The sequence below is a fragment of the Rhinopithecus bieti genome, unplaced genomic scaffold (genome assembly GCF_001698545.2).
Source record: "Rhinopithecus bieti isolate Rb0 unplaced genomic scaffold, ASM169854v2 scaffold_6708, whole genome shotgun sequence".
Classification (NCBI taxonomy): domain Eukaryota; kingdom Metazoa; phylum Chordata; class Mammalia; order Primates; family Cercopithecidae; genus Rhinopithecus; species Rhinopithecus bieti.
The window spans coordinates 827,874-853,241 of NW_016806329.1; the positions used below are offsets into that span (position 1 = coordinate 827,874).

A 25,368-nucleotide genomic window follows, 5' to 3' on the forward strand; every position below is an offset into this window, starting at 1 on the left:
TTCTTAGGTCTATTGGCAATTGTTTGATACATTTGGGAGCTCCAGTGTTTGGTGCATGTATATTTAGGATTGTGGTATTTTCCTGTTGGACATGGCCTTTTATCATTATATAATGTCCCTCGTCTTTTTGAACTGCTGTTGCTTTAAAGGTTGTTTTGCCTGATACAAGAATAGCCATTCCTGTTTACTTTTGGTGTCCATTTACATGGAATCTCTTTTTCCACCGCTCTACCTTAAGTGAGTCCTTATGTGTTGGGTAAGTCTCTTAAAGGCAGCAGATAGTTGGTTAGTGAATTCTTAACTATTCTGCAATTCTGTATCTTTTAGTGGAGCATTTAGGCCATTTACATTCAGTGTTAGTATTGAGATGTGAGGTACTATTCCATTCATCATGCTATCTGTTGCCTGTATACCCCCCCAACTTTTTAAAATTGTATTTTTGTTTTGTAGGTCCTGTGAGATTTATGCTTTAACAAGGTTCTGTTTTGATGTGTTTCCATGATTTAAGATTTAGGGCACCTTTTAGCAGTTCTTGTCGTGCTGGCTTGGTAGTGGTGAATTCTCTCAGCATTTGTTTGTCTGAAAAACACTGTATCTTTCCTTCATTTATGAAGCTTAGTTTCACTGGATACAAAATTCTTGGCTGATAATTGTTTTCTTTAAGGAGACTGAAGATAGGGACTCAATAATTTCTAGCATGTAGGGGTTCTGCTGAGCAATCTGCTGTTGATAGGTTTTCCTTTATAGGTTAACTTGTGCTTTTGCCTCACAGCTCTGAGGATTCTTTCCTTTGTCTTAACTTGAGGTAACCTGATGACAATATGCCTAGGCAATGATCTTTTTGCAACAAATTTCCCAGGTGTTCTTTGAGCTTCTTGTACCTGGATGTCTAGGTCTCTAGCAAGACCAGGGAAGTTTTCCTTGATTATTCCCCCAAATATGTTTTCCAAGTCTTTTTTTTTTTTTTTTTTTTTTTTTTTTTTTTTTTTTTTTTTTTTTTTTTTTTTTTTGAGACAGAGTCTTGGGAGTCTTGCTCTGTCACCCAGGCTGGAGTGCAGTGGTGCGATTTTGGCTCATTGCAACCTCTGCTTCACGGGTTCAACCAATTCTCCTGCTTCAGCCTCCCTAGTAGCTGGGATTACAGGTGCGTGCCACCATGCCTGGCTAATTTTTGTATTTTTAGAAGAGATGGGGTTTCACCATGTTGGCCAGGCTGGTCTGGAACTCCTGACCACAATGATCCACCTACCTTGGCCTCCCAAAGTGTTGGGATTACAGGCGTGAGCCAACGCACCCAGCCTGTTTTCCAAACTTTTAGATTTCTCTTCTTCTTCAAATGCCAAAGGTGTTTGAGATTTTTTTTTGCAGTGTGTGTGTGTGTGTGTGTGTGTGAGTGTGTTTAAGCTCATCAGCTATTGTTAGTGTTAATGCATTTTATGTGTGGCCCAAGACAATTCTTTTTCCAATATGGCCTAGGGAAATCCAAATGATTATACACCCCTGCAAACCAATGGTGGAGATTCTCTTGGAATAGAGCAAAAAGATTAAGGGTCATGACTCCAAAGAGCATGGGTGAGTGGGCAAGTTTAGGGAGTGTTAGCTGCACCTCTTCCTATCGTGTTTTATTTTGTTGAATGGCATAACCCAATCTGGTGTTTAACCCCAAACTTGGAATTAGCTCCAAACCTACCTCCTCCTTTAATTGTACTTTGAATCTGTCAATTCTACCACCCGTATCTTTCTCAATTCTGTCTCTTCTTTTCCATCCTCCCTGCTTCTACTTGAATAACCCATATGAAATTTGTTTCAAAAATGGCTGAGTATCAGCAATTTCAAGTTGCTTAACTCAAAACCTTAATTCAGTCCTTTATCAACTCTCATATATATTTTTGCAATAACTGTTCTTTCTACCCCCTTGAAACCCTAGAGACATCTTTCTAAAGAAAACTAAATGGCTGGGTGTGGTGGCTCACACCTGTAATCCCAGCACTTTGGAAGGCTGAGGTGGGCGGATCACCTCAGGTCGGGAGTTCGAGAACAGTCTGACCAAAATGGAGAAACCCTGTCTCTACTAAAAATACAAAATTAGCCGAGCACGGTGGTGTATGCCTGTGATCTCAGCTACTCAAGAGGCTGAGGCAGGAGAACTGCTTGAATCTGGGAGGCGGAGGTTGTAGTGAGTGGAGATCGGGCCATTGCACTCCAGCCCGAGCAACAAGAGTGAAACTCCGTCTCAAAAAAACCCCGAAAAAACAAAAACCCAAATAATGGCAACTTGCTGCTTAAAACTCTTTTAAGTGCTCCCGAATTCTCTACAGAATCAAGTCCATACACCTTAACTTGGCATATAATTCACTTAATTCCCAGTTTTCAACCTCTCTGGCGACTGTCTCTCTCCACACTCTATGTTTTAGCAATACTGCTTTATTTGCAGTTTCCTTCTAAAATTATGCTGTTTTACATCTCTGTACTTTTTGTACATCCTGTTGTCTTTGCCTGAAAAGGCCCTTTCCTTCATTCTCTTTCCCTTTCCTCCTGAGAGATTCCTAGTTAGCCCCTAAAATAGCACTCCTTCTATGACACCATCCCAGACCACTCAGACAGTGTGTTAGTCTTTCTTTCCTCTGTTACATCCGAATAGCATATGTAGATTTAATGCTGTACTTAAGCTAGCTATTTTTATGTCTGTCCCCTCAATAGCTAAATTCCTTTATAGAAACACTATTTTGTAGTATTTACACTGCAAGAACTCAAATATTAACTGTTAAATGAACAAATGGGCATGAGAGAGCAGTTATGATGGAGAAGGGATGAAAGGGGTACCAAGGAAGCCACTTTGCTATTCTCTCTTGATAACTTCCACCTTGCCAACATACTACTTGGTCCTGTGTCAGGGAAAATGTATAAGCTTTTAGGGTGGTCTGGGTGAGACAGGTAATAGGAAGGTCCCAGTTAACAGCTGCTTTTCCCCCAGGGAAAGTTTTCAAGATTTAGCATCTGATGGAGAAGAACACTCCTGAGGCTAACCAGCTGGGATGGCAATTATGGTGAAGTGAATTATTTATATGAAAGAGATTTATACAAGTCAAGAACAGTTTTAGTTTTACGCTTTTTCTCTTGGCATCTTCTTATCTGTTCTAAAAATAAATGAAAACAGCTGGTGGGTTTGAGTTCTAAACTTTCTCCTCATATATAATCACTACTGAAGTTGTACAAGAGAAATGACTGAAAGGGTCACCTTAGAAAACAGTATTAAAGGCTGGGCATGGTGGCTCACGCCTGTAATCCCAGCACTTTGGGAAGCCGAGGCAGGCGGATCATGAGGTCAGGAGTTCGAGGCCAGCCTGGCCAACATGGTAAAACCCCATCTCTACTAAAAATACAAAAATTAGCCGAGCGTGGTGGCGCCTGCCTGTAATCCCTGCTACTCTGGAAGCTGAGGCAGGAGAATTGCTTGAACCTGGGAGGTAGAGGTTGCAGTGAGCCAAGGTTGCACCACTGCATTTAGCCTGGGCAACAGAGCAAGACTCAATCTCAAAAAAAAAAAAAAAAAAAAGAAAAGAAAAGAAAAAAACAGTATTTAAAAAATTTAAAAATCATATAATCTACATACTAAATCAGCTGCTGAACTGCTGGCCTGGGTACTCACTATTGTGATTTTTAAAACAGCTCATCTGTTCATTTATTGGTTATCTACCATGTGCCAGAAAGCTGCACAGTCACAAGAATGGATTTTTTTCTAACTCTGTGAGCTCTGGACCTCATATACTATCTAGATATCATTTAATTTCTAAATTCTAAATATCAGTAGCCTGCATGGTCAATGCCTGGCACAAGGAAATGTTTGACACTAATGCTGGTAATGGTGGTGGTAAAAGTAATAATAACAATAGCAGCAGCAACAGCAACCCCCATTTACTGAGTGTTTCCTATATTCCATGTACCAGCTAAGCACATTATATACATGATCTCACTGAATCTTCACAATACTTTCAGGTAAATATTATCCCAGTTGTTAGGGCCTACAATGCTGGGTTTCTGAAAAAGATGCTCTGAAGTTTTCTAGTGAACAGTTTCCTCTGGAACTTACTTTTGATTTACTGTGTCGTATAAGGGCAGACAGCAGTCTGTTTGACTCCCCCATCACACCAGCATGATCTTTGGCTTCACACCATTCCACCAAACGCTCCACTAACTTAACATTCTTTCCCAGTTGTTCAGCAGCTTCTGCTATAGGAAAGAAGGCAAACCAAGGAATGAATCACTAACAGACAATCAGCTGAAGTAATTCGTAAAGATTTAAGAGTGTGAAGGAGAAATACATCTAAAAAAACACAGCACAACAATTTCATTAAAGCTAGAACTGCAAATATTCCTTATGTGATGGGCTATTTGCCTTTTTCTATAACATTGTGAAATTCTATAGAAAATATAAAAACAAATGATTTCATACTCTTTTGGTTAAGCCTGCTAGTCTGTTAGTGCTCTGGCAGACTATAATCCAAGGTTCTTAGAAGGACTCTATGCAATCAATATAGAAAAGGGTTTAGAATTTAGAAATAAGTAAATAAACATAATTCATTCCTAGGAGTGGTTCTGACTGCTGTTTCTGCAAATGGAAAAATGCTCTCCCTGCCACAAGACACATTTTAAGATTTTGACTGTCACAATAATGAAATTTGATTTCAAAGCCAAGGTGAAAATGGGTATAGAATGCCAAAACACAACGCCTTCCCCTGAAATTGATAATAAAGCAAACTAAAACCAGGATTATAAGAACTAATAAGGAGAGATATGGTATAATTTCTACTTAAAGTCAGTAATAGGCTGGGCGTGGTGGCTCACACCTGTAATCCCAGCACTTTGGGAGGCTGAAGTGCGTGGATCGCTTGAGGCCAGGAGTTCAAGAGCAGCCTGGGCAACAAGCCCCATCTCTAGTGAAATTCCAAAAACAATTAGCCAGGAGTTGTGGAGCACGCCTGTAATCCTAGCCACTCAGGAGGCTGAGGCAGGAAAATTGCTTGAACCCAGGAGGTGGAAGTTGCAGTGAGCTGAGGTCACACCACTGCATTCCAGCCTGGGTGACAGAACAAGACTCTGTCTCAAAAATAAATAAATAATAGTTATAAATAAACAAATAGTCAATTATAACAAGCACAAAAATTAACAAATGGAGTTCCAAAACTAATTTTTTAATCTTTTATTTGCTATTTTTTATGATTACATAATCCTGAAAGCGAGAAACAAGTCCTTTTTCAACTAGAAGCACATTAAGACTATCACACCAAAAATGCAAGCTGGGGAAAACATTTCTTTTACCTTGTGCATCTATTAACATTCTTAATGTTCCCAGAAGTTTGAACTGAACAGGGGGCATTTCAGATTTAAGAAATTTCAAAACAGCCTCTGTGACCCCAGCTGATAACATCTTTGCTTTATTTATAACTGGAGAAAAAGAGAGACTATGGTTAAAATGGTATTAGCATTCCTGTTGATAAACATTCAATTCAATACAGGTTTATTGAGTGTCTTTAAGATCCATGTTATATTTTTCCACGTAGAAACAATCCTGTCACTTTTTTGTCAATTTTAAGAATGGAATTCAGTTGTTTATGTGTGTGTCCGTATCCTATTTGTGTTTAAGCAGATAACAGACAATATCATAATTTTTATGACAGTATCATGACTTTTTAAATCCAATCCGAAACATTTACTTACACAATTACCCTCTTACAACAATAAAGCACAATTCCGTTTTTGATCCAACTGTGTTAATATAAATGTTATAGACATTAATAAATGTTACTATCCTATATAAACCAAATGAATTCAAATGGATTGGATCATCATGTAATTGTACTATTTCATCTAACCAGAAATTTATTTTTAGAAAGTAGATAATAGTTTTAACTATCTTTTGTTGTATTTTCCATAATAATGTGATTTCATGACTTCCAAAGGCACATTAAGGCTATTTTAAAATATTGTATGTCTGCTTATGGGAAAACACCACCAACAACTGAAAGTCATTCTTGAGGGGACTCTGTTAATTGATGTCATTATTCTACCTCAACTAAAGATACTTAGGGCCTGGTGCGGTAGCTCTCACCTGTAATCCCAGCACTTTGGGAGGCCAAGGTGGGTGGACTCCTTGAGCCCAGGAGTTCAAGACCAGCCTAAGCAACATAGTGAGATCCTGTTCCTACAAAAAATAAAAAATCAGCTGGGCATGGTGGCACATGCCTGCAGTCCCTGTTACTCAGGAGGCTGAGATGGGAGGATAACTTGAGCCCAGAAGGTAGAGGCTGTGGTGAGCCAGGATTGTGTCACTGCACTCTAGCCTGGCTGACAGAGTGGGATCCCCATCTCAAAAAAACAAAAACAAAAAACCGTAAAAAAGCTTAACTACACAACATGATGAAAATCTAAGAATTCACAAAAGGTAACAGGATATCTGAATGAAGGCAGATATTATTCTTGTACAGTCTCACAAAACTTATTTAACATATGATCTCCATTTATTAGCATGAAAAAATGTGAACAATGTGAAGACTATTTTTTCTTTTTAATTTTCTTCATCAGAGCAGGTTCACAAATCACATATAGTAAATAGCTTCCCCAAATGATGGATTTTATTTTTTACATAGCTGCCTTCTATTCTTAAGTCTTACCTGGAATGGCCAGGTTTCTGAGGGCACTTAGTGCTGCATGCTGTACTGTTACATTTCCATCTTCTACATGTCTGTCCAGTAAATCCATAAGTTTTTCTACAATTCCATTGTCTACCATATGAATACAATTTCCATCTGCAAAAAAACCACACATCTTTTTCTTCCTCTTTAAAATATCTATAAATATTTTATAATACTGATGTCTGGCTATTATTTACATTAGGGAAAATGGAGGTATACAATAAAATGAATTTCAAATCTTTCTCCCATCAGATTTATAGGTTTTCTGTTCACTGAGTGAGAAGTATTATAAAATTCTTAAACTAGATAAAATTTCAAAATCAGAAAATTACCAGAAAATCTTCAGTTTAGAGCCAGATAATATATCAGAAGTAGAAACACATGGTTAGAATGTCCAATATTTTTCATTTATTGTGATGTATGCTTGTGTTCTCCCAATGTTATAGTAATAGTACTCTACGTTTTGCTATCATGGCTGATACCTACATTATTTTTCAAACATTTATAAAGCAGAGAGAATATTATAATGAACCATTATTTACTCCATATCTAGTTTCAACAATTATCCATATTATGGCACTCTTACCTCCATTATAAGGGAGTCACTCCCAAAAAGGAGGAGTAAAAATAGAGTAAGTCAGCCATTATAATATATACCAACAGTTCGTATTGGAAGATGATTAAACTAAAAAGAAAAATAAACTGTATTTCCTAGACATAGTATATTTCATGAGGAATATAAGAATGAGTTTCTAGACTGTATTTGAGTTTTTTAGTAGTGCCAGATTTCATAACATAGAAGTCTGGTGCCCCCTAAAATATTATTAAACTAAACATTCTACACAAAGCCAAGGGATTATTCATACTTAAGTTTTATGGGCATAAAAGTATAAGTTGAGGCACAATAATCCTAGAATGAATACTCAGATAATTAGATCCAAAATAAAATCACTAGGCAAAAGAAAGCAGATGTATACTAGAATGGGATTCAAACTTACTAAGCTCTGAAGTGCCAAGTATTCAAAAGAAGCACTTCATGATCTTTAAACTATTAGAATTTAGTTGAATTGCATAAAATATATAATTTGTTAGGAATGTCACTATAAGTATTTCAGATTTCTGAAAGGTTAGCAGCATATACACATATTACACAACTTCTAAACTGTTCCAGTTTTAGTATATGTTACAGCAAAGCAAAAATAAACAAATACAGAGTATTTGACTAACAAAGGAGGAACTAATACGCTTACCATTTCTGGCAAAATTTGCAATTGCCAATGCTCCAGCAAGCTGTAGCTGGTGGTTATTTGATGGAATCCAAGAAAGTACCCTTTGAAATACACTGCCTTTTCCTCCCTCAAATAACTTCTGCATGGATTCATCTGGAGGTAAATGAAATAGTTAAGCAAGAGAAAAATAAGAGTAACAAATTCATATTCTTAGGTGAATATCCAACTGGGAAACTCATACTTCACAAACTATTACATTCATAATGGGAAAAGTAATGATTCTTTTTATATAAACTTTTAATAGATACTAGACAATAGAGTTTAGAATTTTTCTAGTCCAAGTCCTAGGGAGCCATCTAGCTTTTCTTTAGTCCCTTGGTGCCAAAGCTATCTCTTCCATGGGACAGCTCTTTAAATGTTGGAAGATGGTGAAGATACTTCTTTTTCGGGTTCGTTATGTCTGGTTCTATCAATGACATGTTTAAGATGTCAAAATCATCACCTCAACAGCAGGTGAGATAGGAATATGAGAAAATGCCTAGGGTAGTATTTACAGAAGAGACAATAAATTAAAAAAAAGTCTGACAAGAACATTCTTTGGCTGGCATAAATTACAGCTCACCTCCAAGAAGTAATAAAACCATGAGATCTGAACCAGTTTTGAGCTCAGTAATATCATCTTCTTTGTCACTATCCACTTTTTGCTGAACAATCTCTAGTAGACACTCTACCAGGCCTGCTTCAACCAGCTGTAGTTTAATAGCATCTGAAGAATAATATGAACAAAATAATCAAACTTTGAGATAAAATAGGAGCTCTGGTATAAGCAATCCATTATAAAGAATTATAAGAAACTAAGAAAATGCATGATTTAGATAATACATTTTTGAAACTCAAATCTTCAAAGTAAACTACCTTGACAGTTCAGTTTAAACATACAAAAAACTTTATTTCATGTTTCCATTTGAAATTGTCACATTTTTCACAATGTCTTGCAGCATTTAAACAAACTGATACTCAGCTCTGAAGGCAACTAGTGTCACTCCACTATTACTCTAGATATTATGCTCATGTTTAAAGGGCAAGCTATAAAATACTACAAAATAGGGCTGGGCATGGTGGCTCACACTTGTAATCCCAGTGCTTTGGGAGGCCACGGTGGAAAGATTGCTTGAGGCCAGGAGTTCAAGGTTAGAGTAAGCTATGACTGTGCCACTGCACTCCAGTCTGGACAACAGAGTGAGACCCTGTCTATAAACATAAATAAATAAATAAATAAATAAATAAATAAAGTCATGTTTTTAAAAAGGGCTTCAGGTTTTCTTTGATTTAAAGCTTTTGGGCGATGGATACATGGTGGTTTACTAAATGCTATTTCTGAATACATTTCAAAATGTTCATAATAAAAGTTAAAAGAAAATAACTTTGAAACTTTCTGATGGCTAAACATAGCATAAGGTATTTTAGAGACAGAATTTACATCCCAATTATATTTTTAAAACTGATCTTCACAGGAAACTCCACCCCACATCAAAACTTTTATTATACTTCTAGTATCTTTAAGTATTCTTTCATTATAACACTTATTTCATTGAAGAGCTTATATTTGCATCCGTATCTGTCTCCATCTATCTCCTGAGCAGATATATGTTGCGGGAAGTCAGGGACCCTGAACAGAGGACTGGCTGGAGCCGTGGCAGAAAAACATAAATTGTGAAGAGTTCATGGACATTTATCAGTTCCCAAATAATATTCTTATAATTTCTTATGCCTGTTTTTACTTTAATCTCTTAATCCTGTTATCTTTGTAAGCTGAGAATGTACGTCACCTCAGGACCACTATTGTACAAATCAATTGTAGAACATGTGTGTTTGAACAAGATGAAATCTGATTGTAAAACATGGGTGTCTGAACAATATGAAATCAGTGCACCTTGTAAACGAACAGAATAACAGCGATTTTGGGGATCAAGGGAAGACAACCAAAGGTCTGACTGCCTGCGGGGTCGGGAAGAATAGAGCCATATTTTTCTTCTTGCAGAGCGCCTATAAATGGATGTGCAAGTAGCAGAGATATCGCTGAATTCTTTTCCCAGCAAGGAATATTCATAATTAATACCCTGGGGAAGGAATTGAATTCCTGGGGGGAGGTCTATAAACAGCCGCTCTGGGAGTGTCTGTCTTATGCGGTTGAGATAAGGACTGAAATACACCCTGGTCTCCTGCAGTACCCTCAGCCTTATTAGGGTGGGGAAAAGATCCTGCCCTGGTAAATCTGAGGTCAGACCAGTTCTCTGAGGTCAGACCAGTTCTCTGCTCTCGAATCCTGTTTTCTGTTGTTTAAGATGTTTATCAAGGCAATACGTGCACAGCCAAACATAGACCCTCATCAGTAATTCTAATTTTGCCCTTTGCCTTGTGATCTTTACTGCCCTTTAAAGCATGTGATCTTTGTGACCTATTCCCTGTATACCCCTTTCCTTTTTGAAATCCCTAATAAAAACTTGCTGGTTTTGTGGCTCAGGGGACATCATGGACCTACCGATATGTGATGTGGAGGCCCAGCTGTAAAATTCCTCTCTTTGTACTCTTTCTCTTTATTTCTCAGATGGGCCAACACTTAGGGAAAACAGAAAGAACCTACATTGAAATATTGGGGGCTGGTTCCCTGGATAGATAATACCTTACTCATCTTTGTATTTTAACCTAAACTGGCCTATCTAAATGCTTTGAGTGTACTTGATACGCCTTAAGATAAATGTTAATCAACTGACCTGAAAAATACATTTGCAACACAAATTTTTTGTTTAAGAGACAGCATCTTGGCCGGGCGCGGTGGCTCAAGCCTGTAATCCTAGCACTTTGGGAGGCCGAGACGGGCGGATCACAAGGTCAGGAGACCGAGACCATCCTGGCTAACACGGTGAAACCCCGTCTCTACTAAAAAATACAAAAACTAGCCGGGCGAGGTGGCAGGCGCCTGTAGTCCCAGCTACTCGGGAGGCTGAGGCAGGAGAATGGCGTGAACCCGGGAGGCGGAGCTTGCAGTGAGCCGAGATTGCGCCACTGCACTCCAGCCTGGGCGACAGAGCGAGACTCCATCTCAAAAAAAAAAAAAAAAAGACAGCATCTTGCTCTGTTGCCCGGGCTGCAGTGCAGTGGTGTGATCATAGCTCACTGCATCCTTGAATTCCTGGGCTCAAGCAATACTTCTATCTCAGCCTCCTGAGTAGCTGGGACTAAAAGTGCATGCCACCATGCCTGGCTAATTTTTAAACTTTTTTGTAGAGAAAGGGTCTCGCTATGTTGCCTAGGCTGGGCTTGAACTCCTGGCCTCAAGCAGTCTTCCTGCCTTGGTCTCTCAAAGTGCTAGGATTACAGGCATGAGCCACTGTACCTGGCCAGAAATTTTTAAATTTAAATTTTATTTTTTTAGTTGGATTTTATTTTAGTCATTGGTTTCCCTAAGCTGTATATGCATCCATATATGGCAATGACAGCTTCAGCTTATCATTTAGGAAAAATAAAGACTTTTAAAAATAAATACTTAAGACTTTCAGGCAATTTTAATGTGTTAAAATTTGGCGTTTTTGAATCACTAGGATCACTGATCTTCTTTTGAATATTATCTCAGAATACACAGAGTATTCAACCTGGAATATTTCTTTAAAAGGTATACTTGCACTGTGCCATGCTAAAAGTAGGGCGTTTCCTTGGTTACAGAATGCTAGGGCTAGAGATGTGTGGTGACTAGAATTAAAACTATGATGAAAAAACCTTAAAAATACTAAAAACCTTGAACTACACAAATTCCTACTTCTAATGCTGAAATCACTCTCCTTTGAGTACTGAGAAAATCAAGGATGATACATGCAAAAAATTAGTCCAAAAACATGCCTTCAATGGTATCATTCTATCCATTGTGCAATTATAAAACAGATGTGAAGGCACAGGGGAAAACAGTAATAAACATATTGTTATTTTGAAATACTGCAAGGAAAGTTACAGGTAATTTTATGGCATAAAAGTGACTGAAGGTCACAATAAAGTTTTCACTTTGCCAAAACACCAATGAGATGAAAAACCAATTTCTCCCTAAAACATAGGACCTAAGACATTTAAGAAATTTTAAATGTGTCAATATTGTAGTTTTAAAATTTTAGTTAATTATTTTTTTTGAGACAGGGTCTTGCTATGTTGCCCAAGCTGGTCTTGAACTCCTGGGGTCAAGCAATCCTCCTGCTTTGGCCTCTGAAAGTGCTGGAATTACAGGTATAAGCCATCACACGGAGCCTAAATGTGTCAATGTTAAAGTTTACAGATGATCTCTTCTCATAATTTGACTGAAATCAAATACTTGAAAACAAATATATGGAAGGCTTAAACTACCTTAAATAGGATTAGCAACACATTCTGCCAAAGCAGACAGCCCAGCACATTTACCAAAGATATTCTGTCCAAGGAAATGTATCTTCATCACCACTGTTTACACACATATGTATGAATGTACACATGTATGTATCACGTATGCATCATATATAGGTATTTTAAAACTTTTTTTAAAGAGTGGAAGAAAACCACAAATGCAGAGAAGTGCATAAAATATGCAAGTTAAATTTAATATATTATTAGAAAGCAAATAACCATGGATCTATCACCTAGATCAAGAAATTCATTACCAACAACTCAGGAAGCCTATCTCTACATTTCTGTTTCTGATGACAAACCCCTTCCTTCATTCATCTCAAATCATCTTGATTATTATGGTAATCACTTCTATACTTTCATCGTTTTACCAAGTAAACAATCATTCCTAAAAACTACAGTTTAGTTTTACTTGTTTTTTTACTTTATATAAATTGAATCATACAATATGTATTTTCAGTGTTGGCTTTTCCTTTCAACATTATGAGATTCATCTACAGTAATAGTTATAGCTGTCTTCATTCCTTTTCATAACTCTATATTCTTCCATTATATTAATATCCTATGATTTATTCATTCCACTATTAATGGATATTGGTTGTTTCCAATTTTTCATTATAAATAATGCTGCTCTGAACATTCCTGTTAACAGCTCCTAGTGTACATGTGCACAAGCTTCTGGGTATACTTCTAAGAGTAGAATTGCTGGATCTATTGCTTCAGCTTCAATAGATACTACTTCCCAATTGTACCAATTTACACTCTCACTGTTCCACACCCTCAACAATTGGTGTATATATATATATATATATACACACACACACACACACACACACACACACATACATACACATATATATGGGCATCAAATTGTTCATAATATCCTCTTAATAGCTGTAAGACCTGTGGTAAGGTCTCCTCCTCTTGCATTCTTAATTTTGGTTAATTATGCTTTCTCTCTTTTCATTATGAATCTCACTAGGGGTTTTTCAATTCCAATATCTTTTTAGACTCAACTGTAGCAATTATGTTTGTGTTGCACTGTGTGTTTTCCATTTTATTTCAGCTCTTTACATTTCCTTCCTTCTGCTTATTATTATTATTTTTTAAAATTTCAATAGCTTTAGTGGTACAAGTGGTTTTTGGTTACATGGATGAATCGTATAGTGGCAAAGTCTAAGATTTTTAGGGCACCCGTCATTGAATAGTGTACACTGTACCCAATAAGTAGTTTTTTACTCCTCACCCCCTCATCTCACTCCCCCCATCCTTCTGTCTCCAAAGTCCATTCTACCACTCTGTATGCCTTTGTGTACCTAGAGCATAGCTCCCACTTGTGAGAATAGGTGTCATTTGGTTACTTCACTTAGAATTAATGCCCTCCAGTTCCATTTAAGTTGCTGCAAAAGACATTATTTCATTCTTTTTTATAGCTGAGTAGTATTCCATGGTATGTGTGTGTGTGTATACACACCCCATTTTCTTTATCCACTCATCCACTGATGGACACTTAGGTTGATTCCCTATCTTTTCTTCTGCTTTTTAAAAGAATATATATTACTTGTGGATTTTGTCAACATTGTTGTATTTTATTCCAGTTAACTACTTAAAAAAATTTTTTTTGTAGATTTAGGGACTACAAGTGCAGATTAACAAAATTAATAGACTACTAGCTATATTAACAAAAAAAAAAAAAAAGAGAAGATTCAAATAAGCACAATAGAAACAATAAAGGTGACATTATAGCTGCTACCACAGAAATACAAAAGATTATCAGAGACTACTATGAGCATATTCACACAAATTGGGAGTTGAGGATTGAAAAATTACCTTTTGGGTTTTTGGGTTTATATTTTTTTTCCCCTAAATTCCTGAGATGAATACTGAGCTCATTGATTTTAGTTCTTTTCCTTTTCTAATAAAAGCATTTTGAATAAAATATTTCCCTCTGAATAGGGCTTTACTTGTATCATGTAAGATTTGAGATAGACTATTTTCATTTTCACTACTAGAAAAATTTCTAATTTCCATTACAATTCTTTTTTGACCTCTGAGGTACTGGAAGTATATTTCCTACTATGTAAACATACAGAGATTTCCTGGTTTTCTTTTTATAATTGGTTACTAGACAACTCACTTAGGTCAAAGAAATACTTTGTATGATAGCAATCTTTTGAAATTTCTTTCTTTCACGACAAGTATACATGTTCTTAAATGTTTCATATGTACTTGAAAGAACTCTGTAGTTGAAGTGTTCTAAAATAAGTCCATTAAATCAATTGTATTAATCATTTTCAAATTTTCTATAACCGTATTCTTCTATCTTATTCTATAAATTATTGAAAGAGGTATTAAAATTTCTCACAATTTTTGTGGATTTGTCTATTTCTCTTCACAGTTCTGAATGTTTTTGCTTCGTATGTTTTGGGATAATGTATGATGGTCATTTTTTTTCTAGGTAAATTGGACCTTTTATTACTAAAGTCACCCTCTTTATCTCTAGCAAGTCTTTTCATCTTAAAATCTATTTAATTTGATATTAATATAACTACCCCGGCCTTCTTTAGGTTTCAGTGGTACATTTTTTCCATCCTATTATTCTCAATCTTTTAAATCTCCTATTTAATAAGTATTGCTTAAGTAGTATAACTGTTTATTTTAAAACACAAGTGACAAATGGTCTTTTAATTAGAGCATTTAGGCCACATTTAACATAATTACTGAAATACTGTGTCTTAAAACTGCATTTTAAGCTCTATTTGTCCTCTATAATTCATGTTTCTTTTTCTTTCTTCTTTTTTCTTGTTTTGTATTGCTAGGGTATTAAAAAATCTTTCTATAAGTCCCTTCCATTTGTTCGGTTTGTTCGGTAGTTATACATGGTTTTTTAAAATTACTTTAGTAGTCACCTTAAAAGTTGAAGTGACTAAATAACCAGAGTCTTCCAGATAACACAAGTGTCTTAGGACTCTAACTCCTTTTGCCTCTCTTCTGATTTATATGCTCAGTTTGTGGTATATTTTAAATCATATAAATGTACATTGTAAACTTCACAATAAGTTATTTTTCAAATATATTCAATGTTCATAAGATTTACCTACATATTTACTGGTTTTTTTGGTCTTTATTCTCCCCTGCATCTGTATCATTTTCCTTCTGACAAACCACATTTATAATATCTGGCTTCCATTGTTGCTGTTGAGAAGGTAGCTTTCAGACAAACTGTTGTTACTTTGAAGATAATGATTTTGGTCATTGGTTTTCTGCATTTTCAGTATGAGGCCTCTAGATGTGGATTTCTTTTTGTTTATTGTATTTTGGGTTTAAAGGGCTTCTTGGATCTTTGCATTTTTCATAATTTCTGATAAATTCTCTGCCAAAATTTCTTCAAATATTGCCTCTGCACACTCCCCTCCCCACCTTCTCTACTCTCCTTTTGGGACTCCAAAAAATGCATATGAGAATGTCTTTATCCTCTGACTTCTTATTCTCTTTTATGTAAATAGGTTCTTTTTTCCTTTTAGTTCATATTGGATTTCTTTCCAACCCATTTTCCACTTCACTGGTTCTTTAATTCAACAGTATCTATTAAATCTGCTATTAAACCCCCCACTGGATTCTTAATTTTGGTTGTATTTTTCAATTCAGAAATTTCCATTTATTTCATTCTTAAATCTGCTACGTCACTTTTTAAAAATAGTTTTCAGTTTCCTTCTAAATTATTTAAGCTTGCTTTTACTTCTTTGAACACAATAAGTACATCTGTTTTGAATCAGTGTTTAATAATTCCAGTATCTGAAGATTTGCTGCCTATTCTTGCTTATAATGTTTTGTCTCATGTATTAATATCTGATCCTCTTTGAGTATGTGCTAGACATTATATTTGAAAAATTACTAATATGGAATGGTTTGTTTCCTCTGATTCATTCTTATTTCTGCGATGCATGTCTTAAGATTTTTGTGCCCAAAGAAGAGAGTGATTAACCAGTATCTTCGCTGTTGGCAGGCCTGAGACTCTAACTTTTATCCCCTTGGCTTTACAAGTGTATAGAAGTAGAGGTCAGCCTCGCAGCTGCCTTTTCCAGAATGGCACAAGAATGTGTTAGCTACAGAAGCATCTTTTCTAAGATTTTAAAATCAAAGGAACCTGGAAAGTTGCTTTGGCCAATGTAGATACAGTTATGGAGTAGATAACATAGCTAAAGTTAGAGATATGCAAAATAAAACATATCACTAATAAAGAATGGTTTTGAGTCAAATGGCTGGCAATCAAATAGTATTAGGAAAAAAATTTAAAGTATACATGATTGAAAATCCAAAGGTGCATTTATTTTTCTCACCATTTTCTGCCAATGGAGCAAGAACTTCAAAAATCATTTCTCTCTTATCATGTTCTATTTGTTTCTTGAAGAGTTTTACTAGCTCTTCAGCAATGTTTGTACTGGCAAACTGTTCTTTACTTGACTCTGTAAAATAAAAAAGAAAAACTTAAACCAAATTAAGCCCAGAAACTGTTTTCTATTACTTTCAATACTTGGTCATTTTGTACCATTACTGATAAATACAAATACTCTTCAAATACAGGAACAATCAAATCCATTTTAATGTCCCTGAAAAGGAAAATGTCTAAGGCTTTAGAGAAAATGTTCTGACCTAATTACATATGGGCTATAAAAAAAGGTCCTCTAGCATAACATATAGGTAATCACGGCAACAATAAAATTACTAAGTCATAAATTCACAGTTTTAAGGATTTTAGTTAAAGATGAAAAATTTCTCATAACATTATATTCTATATGGATGAATTAAAGGTGACTTATCTTTAGTATCATTAAAGTGCCATGTTTTCTACCCTGGTCCTGACGTAGCTACTACTGAAGACTAATTCTGCATGAGTAATTGGAGTTTCATTCCTTCCTGCCTCTCAGCATCTCCAAACTCTCCTAGAGCTACACCATTGATCAGCATTTATATATACTTTGGTATTTCTCACATAAAATATATTTAAAACGAACATCCTCCCCCTAATCAACCTCTATCAACTACCATTCAATCTCATTTTCACTTTTACAGACAAGTTTCTGACAACATTGTCTATATACACTGCCTCTACTCTCTCAACTCATACGCATTCCTAAATCTACTAGTTTTGGCCTACCTGCCTCTACACTCAGCAATCTCTTAATAATTGTTCCTCCTTCTCCACAAGACCTCTATAAATTCTAGTTCCTTAGGATTCGTCCTTTGCTTTACCTTCTCAGTCCTTATTCTCACCTGAGGCTATCTAATTCTATTCCACGGCATCAAACAGCATCTCTGTGTTGATATTTATACAACATAAATATTCGCAACCCTCTTCTGGACATCAGGCTATTTGTTTAACTGCCCATTTGACATCTCTACTTGAGTCATCTCTCTAGCATTCTAAACTCAATACCAAAAAGGGGCTTTCGACATACTCTGAAATCTTCTTCCTCCAGTGTTCCTCAACTCAGTATATGAACACTAAGTCTATCTGAACAGGCAGGAATCTAGCAGTCATAGCTCATTTATCACTCAACTTCCACACCTAATCAATCACCAAGGTCCACTAATCTACCTCCAAAATCCAACCCAAATCCATTCCATTTCTCTCCAATTCTCCTCTCAGTGTCTTTGGCTGCATTATCCTATTAATTTTTCTAGAAATTTCTTTCAGTGAATTCTGACCTAATCTAATATATACTGGTCTCTCTGGTGGCACAGCTGGCATCCTGGGTTCTCTTTATCATTATCTTGATGGATCACTTCTCTCCTTCCTGTATTAGATACCCTGTTATTGATGCCTTTTCTCTTTTCATTTGTTTTGTTTTGGTGGCAGCATCCTCCAGCAGCGTCGTGAGAAAGCTGCTGTATAACGTGTACGTGGGAGGTAGACATTTTGAAAATATTGTCTGAAAATGATCTTTCCCACCTAGAGCTGATGCTTCTAATTTAAATCAGTCCCTTACCTTACTCTATTACTTTCTCATACTAGCAATTATCATAAATTGTAATTATATGGTAGTTTATTTGCAAACTATTTTAAACATAAATGTCCATCTTACACACTAAACTGTAAGCTCCTTGAGGGCAGGGACAATACATACTGCTTCAACCACCAGAAACGTAGTGCACAGGATAGTCCCTGGTATAAAGCAGGTGTCCAAAATGAAGTTATTTATGAGTAACTAAATGAACACGTAAATGAATTATAAGGGTTATACTCCACTTGCTAGTCTCTGGTAAATCTCGTGTTACTATCAAGTAAAATATATTGCAAATTCAATTTTAAAAGAGGAGAAACACACATTAATATAGTTAAATATAGTTTTGATCAACATTTTGTTACACTGCTTTGGTGCACATGTCAATGGATATGATAAAAAAATCCACTCCAAGACTTTAAGTATGATTCTTTAATGCCATAAAACACTACGGCTCTTACTTCACATGCCAAGGGAGGGGGGAAAAGTAAGGGTAGGGTGTCTTTTCCGATAAGATACTGAAACTCTCCGAGATCATATTCAGCAAATGTCAGCACACTCCACCCAAAGAGGAGGTTTCATTTAGAGATGAGGCCGGGCATGGCGGCTTGTCCCTGCAATCCCAACACTTTTGGAGTCGGGGGTGGGCAGATCCCTTGAGCCCAGGAGTTCGAGATCAGCCTGGCCAACATGGCAAAACTCCGTCTCTACTAAAAATGCAAAAACTAGCCAGGCGTGGTGGCATGCACCTATAGTCCCAGCTACTCAGGAGGCTAAGGCACAACAATCACTTAAACCTGAGAGGCAGAGGTGAGTGAGCAGAGATCATGCCACTGTACTCCAGTCTGGGTGACACAGTGAGACTCTGTCCCCAAAAGAAAAAAATAAAATAAAAAATAAGTAGAGATGATTTATCCCTGGAACTCTGTTGGTTATTCCTCTGCTTCAGAATTGTCCAAGTGAGATGAATTTCAAAAACATAAAATCATAGGTAAAGTATAGTGACATCATTATTCATCTAGTTACATGTTTTTACTCTTCTTTAAAAGAATAGTATTGGCACTCTATTCCTTCTAATCCACATTCTTCTCCTCCAAACATTTAATAAAAGGAAACCGAATCATTGTTGCTATGTAACTCAGGCTCTGTTTGCCAGCACAAGGAAATTATGCACCATTATTAATATAGGAATTATAGAACAAAATCTGTACTTAACCTGCAGGTGAATAGAGTGAAAAGACAGCATGAAGTATAATTTGGACATTATATTTATCAAATAAGTGCCACGGATCCTCAACAGGCCTTTGGCAAGAAGCCTCTTTTACTAAGGTTTTTATTAAAACTCTATGAATTTAAAGAGTTGGCCTAATATTATTATTACCAGCAAACTCCAGTTTCCTCTCCTCCATTTATTCTTCCTCACAAATACATAGAGCTCTTTTAGCTAATTCATACTGTTTACTTACATATATCTAAATTACATACTTATACTGCTAAAAATTGATATTTCTCATCAAATTTCTACTATGAAAGATGAAGCATTAGTTTTCTTTCTTTCCTGTGTTCATCATACTCTCCATCTTTCTAATTATATGTAATTTTGTTTATATCACTAGTTGTGTTTCAGCAATACACTAATTCATTCTTCCTGGAATAATGTTTTCTCATTTGTGTAGTTTTCTATGTGCTTATTATTAATGCACCTCCCAACACTCCATCAGTTGTCTCATCTTCTCTTAATACATTCACTTTAGACATTAATAAATTTCATTTCCTGTAAGAACTCTCCCAAGCACCATCCCATCAGTTGTTTGACCTAACCCAACCTGGACTGGTTGCTCCTTAAAAACATGCCACTTGGGACAATAACATCACTGTAATACTTGGGATTCCTGTTGGATTTCGTTTTCAGTTCCTATGTAGTTTTTCTTCATTTAAATCCCTTGTTTTGGTGGAACTGAACTTCCAGTGGCTTCCAGAGGAAAAGTATTTAAGAAATAAATTTTCTGAGATGTTCATGTGTGACAATATCCTTATTATAATCTCACACTTGACTGATAGTATGACAGAGTATAGGATTCTATGTTGGAAGTCATTTTCCCTCAAAAAATTAAAAAAGTTTATTTCACAAATAATAATTGTATATGGGGTACACTGTGATGTTACATATAATTAATAGTCAGCAGATCAGGGTAATTAGCATATTCATCATCTCAAGTACTTTTGTGTTGGGAACATTCAATATTCTCCTCCTAGCTATTTGAAACTACGTAATATATTATTGTTAACTGTAGTTATCCTACAGTGGTACAGAACACTAAAGCTTACTCCTCCTATCTAGCTGTAATTTTGTATCTTTTGTATCCAATCTTTCCCTATTATTCCTCTTCCCTCTACCTTTCCCAACCTCTGGTATCCTGTTTTTTTTTAACTTCTATAAAAAACTTGAGGCTTCCACATGTGTGAGAACATACAGTGTTTAACTTTCCATTCCTAGTTCATTTCACTTAACATGTTTTCCAGTTCCATCCATGACGTTGCAAAAACAAACAAACAAACAAACAAACAAACAAAAAAAACAAAAACGGGATTTCATTCTTTTTAGTGGCTGAATAGTATTCCATTGTGTGTACATATGCCACATTCCACCTGTTCATGTTTTTAGACACCTAGGTTGATCCCATATCTATTGTGAACAGTGCTGCAATAAACACGGGTATGTAATGTTTCTTCAATATACTGACTTTCTTCCCTTTTGATAAATACTCAGTAAGGAGACAGCTGGATCATATAGTAGTTCTATTTGTGTTTTTTTAAAACTGAGATGGAGTCTTGCTCTGTTACCCAAGCTGGAGTGCAGTGGTGTGATCATAGCTCACTGCAACCTTACTCAACATCCTGTGCTGAAGCGATCCTCCCACCCCACATTCCCAAGTAGCTGGGATTATACGCCTGTGCCACCATGCCGGGCTAATTTTTAAACTTTTTGTGGAGATAGTTTCCCTATGTCACCCAGGCTAGTCTCAAACTCCTGGCATCATGTGATCCTCCTGCCTCTGTCTCCCAAAGTGTTGAGATTACAGGTGTGAGCCACCACATCTGGCCTATTTATGGTTTTTGAGAAACCTTCCTAAGTGGCTGTACCAGTTGACATTCTCACAGTGTACGAGTTCTTTTTTCTCCACATTCTCACCAAGATTTGTTAATTTTTGTCTTTTTAATAATAGCCATCCTGAGGTGAGATAATATGCCATTGTTTTGATTTGCATTTCCCTGACGATTAGTGATACTGAACATTTTGTCATACATTGGTTAGTCATTTGTATGTCTTCTTTTGAGATGTATCTGTTCAGATAATTTGCCCATTTTAAAAACGGGATTGGGGCAGACACAGTGGTTCATGCTTATAGTCCCAGCACTTTGGGAGGCTGAGGCAGGTGGACTGCTTGAGCCCAGGAGTTTGAGACCAACCTGGGAAGCATGGTAAAAACTCTGCCTCTACAAAAAATACAAAAACAAATGGAGCATGGTGGTGCATGCCTATAGTCCCAGCTACTTGGGAGGCTAAGGTGGCCACTGCACTCTAGCCTGTGAGACAGAGTGAGAACCCGCTGTTGAGATGTCTGAGTCCCTTGGATATTCTGGAATAAATCCCCAGTTGGATGAATAATTTGCAAATATTTTCTCCCATTCTGTAGCCTCTCTTCATTCTGTTGTTTTCTCTGCTTTGCAAAAGCTTTTTCATTTGATACGATCATATTTTTCCTTACATTGCCTTTGCTCTGAAGTCTTACTCATAAACATTTCTTAGACCAATGTCCTGAAGCATTTCTCTTATGTTTTTGTCTACTAGTTTTATAGTTTGAGTTTTACATGTGGTTCCATGAAAACTTTAAGTTACTTTTTTTTTTCTATTTCTACCAAAAAAAAAAAAAAACATTGGTATTTTGACAGGGATTGCGTTGAATCTGTAGGTTGCTTTCAGTAGTATGACCATTTTAACAATGTTAACTCTTCCAATCCATAAGCATGGGATGTTCTTCCACTTGTTGGTATTCTCTTCAGTTTCCCTCATCAGTGTTTTGTAGTTTTCCTTGTAGGTCTTTCACCTCTTCGGTTAAGTTTATTCCTATGTTTTATAGCTATTGTAATAGGATTGCCTTCTTGATCTCTCAGCTAGGTTACTGTGTGTAGAAATGCTATTGATTTTTGTATGTTGATTTTGTATCCTGCAACATTACTGAATTCATTTTTTGGTTCTAAGAGGTTTTTGGTGGAGTCTATAGGTTTTCTTGATATAAGATTATGTTTGCAGGAACAATTTGACTTCTTCCTTTCCAACTTTGACACCCTTTCTTTCTTTCTTTCTTTCTTTCTTGCCTAATTGATTTGGCTTCCCTGAAAATTTTGAGGGCAATATTGCATTTTCTTCTGGCTGCCAATGTTGTTTTGAGACATATGTCCACGGACTCATAATCTTTTGTATTCAACTTTACTTCCCCCATCCTCTCTAGAAGCATGTCCACGGAATCATGATCTTTTTCATTCAACTTTACTTCCCTCATCCTCTCTAGAAGCTTCTTCACGGAATTATCTTTTGCATTCAACTTTACTTCCCCCATCCTCTCTAGAAGCTTGTAAGATGTTCTGTCCTCAGCATTGTAAAAGTTCACATTGATGTGCTATGGTCTGGGTGTATTTTCATTCATTAGAACATTTATTTGACAGATACTTGCAATGTAGGAAATTTTGTATTTCAGCTCTGTGACACTTGAGTTATTTGGCAGTTTCCTTCTGTTAACTTTTCTAATACTCTTGGTCTGATCCTCTCATTTTTTTTCTTGTTTTTTTTTTTTTTCTTTACTTTTACAAATATTTCTCCAGTTTTTGTCTTTCATTTTAGCAACTGTTCTTAATGCTCAAGCTCTTTTCTGTTCTTAAGAATAGTGTACTGTTGCTTTTCTCTATCTTCCATGTTAGAGGTTGCCCTCACCTCTTGAGCTGTCTGCCATTGATGAAGTTAGGAACTAAAAAATTAATAATAAAATAAAATTAAAAATGATTAGGAGCTATGAGTATGAGTAGTCTTGTTGACTGCAAGATTCCCTACAGGGTAATCTGCTGGCCTTTTGTAGAGAACCCTCAATATAAAGAACTTTAAGTCTATGTTCTGAGAGACAAATAGGGCAATAAAACTGTGGTTCTCAGCATTCAGATTTCACTTAACCTGTTTATGGATTGGTACTGTGGTACCTTTTACTTCAATTTAGTGTGATATCCCCCATCAAGAAACCCTCTCTTTTTCTTCTATCCTGACAAGAAGCATAGTATTCTCCTTGGATAGGCAAGGGGTAGTCATCACAAGGTGTGAAGGGGAAAGAGGGTCTAGAAATCTTGATGCCACCAAATCCCAAGCCCTTTGAAGATTGTGAAATGCAAACTGGGTAAATTCTTGGTTTCTTATCCAGGATTTAGATGTCAAAGGTTTGCTATGTAAGTTACTGCCTTTCTTCCCAGGTCCCAAGATGTTCTTGCACAATCCTCTCTCCTGCTTTCCTTTGTTATTCCCTTTCCTTGAGGTTGTTCTTGTTTGTTTGCTTTTTGTTTTTAGAGAATGGGTCGGGGGGAGGTCTCACTATATTACGCAGGCTGGTCTTGAAATTCCTGCTGCAATCAGTCTTCCTGCCTTGGGCTCCCAATCCTTGAGGTCTTAAGCCTTTAAGAAGAAATCTCTTTACCATAGAGTTTTAGTTAGTTTCCAACTAAAGTTTTAAAAGAGGCGAAGTCTCATTCTGTTTATTCCATGTTAAATAAGAATGCACACTTTAAAACCATATTCATGCTATGATTTTAAGTATAAAAAATTATGTACACACATTAATTGGGACTTGAAGAGAACAAAAAAAAATTCCATGATTATATTAAAGAGTGTTGGGTTAAAGGCCAATTTCTCTTTAACATTATGTGTGCATAAATAACAATCAGGAGGAAAACAATCTTTTTTCATTATTATGGAAAAAATGAAAACATCTTTAATCCTATAAAATTCATGAAGCTTAATAAAGCAGAGTTGTATTTTCCTTTCTGTCCCAACTCTGAAATAGACTGCACTTGTTAAATTATTTCCATTTCATCTTTAAGCTACTACATTTCATCACTAGTCAGCAAAAGTACACAAATTTGTTATTTAACATTTTATTAAAAACATTGACAAAAAGTAACCGTAGCATTTAGTAATATGTCATATTCAGAAGTATGTGACATGAATTTTAAACACTTGATATTTACATGAGTCAATAAAAATACAGTACTTGTTAACAGGCAACAAAGCTCACTCTGAAAGGGGAAACATTATTCTGGGGCATACATGTTCCACTCATGTGTTGATGTATATAACCTAGTTATTACATGGGCATAACAGACTCATGATATAAACTTGAGAAGTCTTAGATCAACTTATTTTTCTTTTATCTTTTCTTCCTTCAAATGGGGTGTAGGGCAGTAACCACTGAAATTAGAGTATGAACCTAAATTGGGTGCACAATTATCTTTTAACATAGACTGGGGGAGACTAGGCTGAATAGAGGCGGTCTATGCAGCCTCTCAAACAAACCTGGTATCTTAACACAGCAACTCGTATCAAAGTGTTTGGAAGCAGTTTTTCAATGGCATGTTTTCCCTGTATACCAGAGAAATCAGCAAGGTAAACAAGGTTGTCTTTGCAACTCTTTACTTACCTCTTATCTCTCCTACCAGGTCAGGGCTCCCTCAGTATACAGTGCTCTGCTTTTATCCTCAAATTATTTTTCCTTATTTATCTGTCCAATTAAAACTCCCTGATATAGTTTGGCTGTTCGTCCCTTCCAAATCTCATGTTGAAATGTAATTTCCAATATTGGAGGTGAGGCCAGGTAGGAGGTAATTAGATCATGGGGGCAGGTCCCTCATGAATGGTTAGTACCATTCCCTTGGTGATAAGTGAGTTAGTTCATGTGAGATCTGGTTGTTTAAGAGTCT

General features: G+C 36.3%; 1 protein-coding gene across 7 annotated transcripts in view; it reads right to left on the bottom strand.

The window, feature by feature from the left end:
- Positions 1-25,368, bottom strand: part of RAP1GDS1 (Rap1 GTPase-GDP dissociation stimulator 1) — a 176,997-nt gene that overhangs the window by 18,411 nt on the left and 133,218 nt on the right. For 6 of the 7 annotated variants that reach the window (XR_001886304.1, XM_017875492.1, XM_017875495.1 and 3 more), the window contains 6 exons: positions 16,687-16,812; positions 8,544-8,687; positions 7,943-8,074; positions 6,672-6,806; positions 5,320-5,445; positions 4,091-4,230 (listed from right to left, as the gene is read on the bottom strand). Coding sequence is in view for 6 of the 7 variants with exons in the window: in XM_017875492.1 (XP_017730981.1) it covers positions 4,091-4,230; positions 5,320-5,445; positions 6,672-6,806; positions 7,943-8,074; positions 8,544-8,687; positions 16,687-16,812 (803 nt within the window). In the remaining variant the exon portion in view is untranslated. The remainder of the gene's footprint in view (positions 1-4,090; positions 4,231-5,319; positions 5,446-6,671; positions 6,807-7,942; positions 8,075-8,543; positions 8,688-16,686; positions 16,813-25,368) is intronic. The other variant, XM_017875493.1, reaches the window with a different exon arrangement.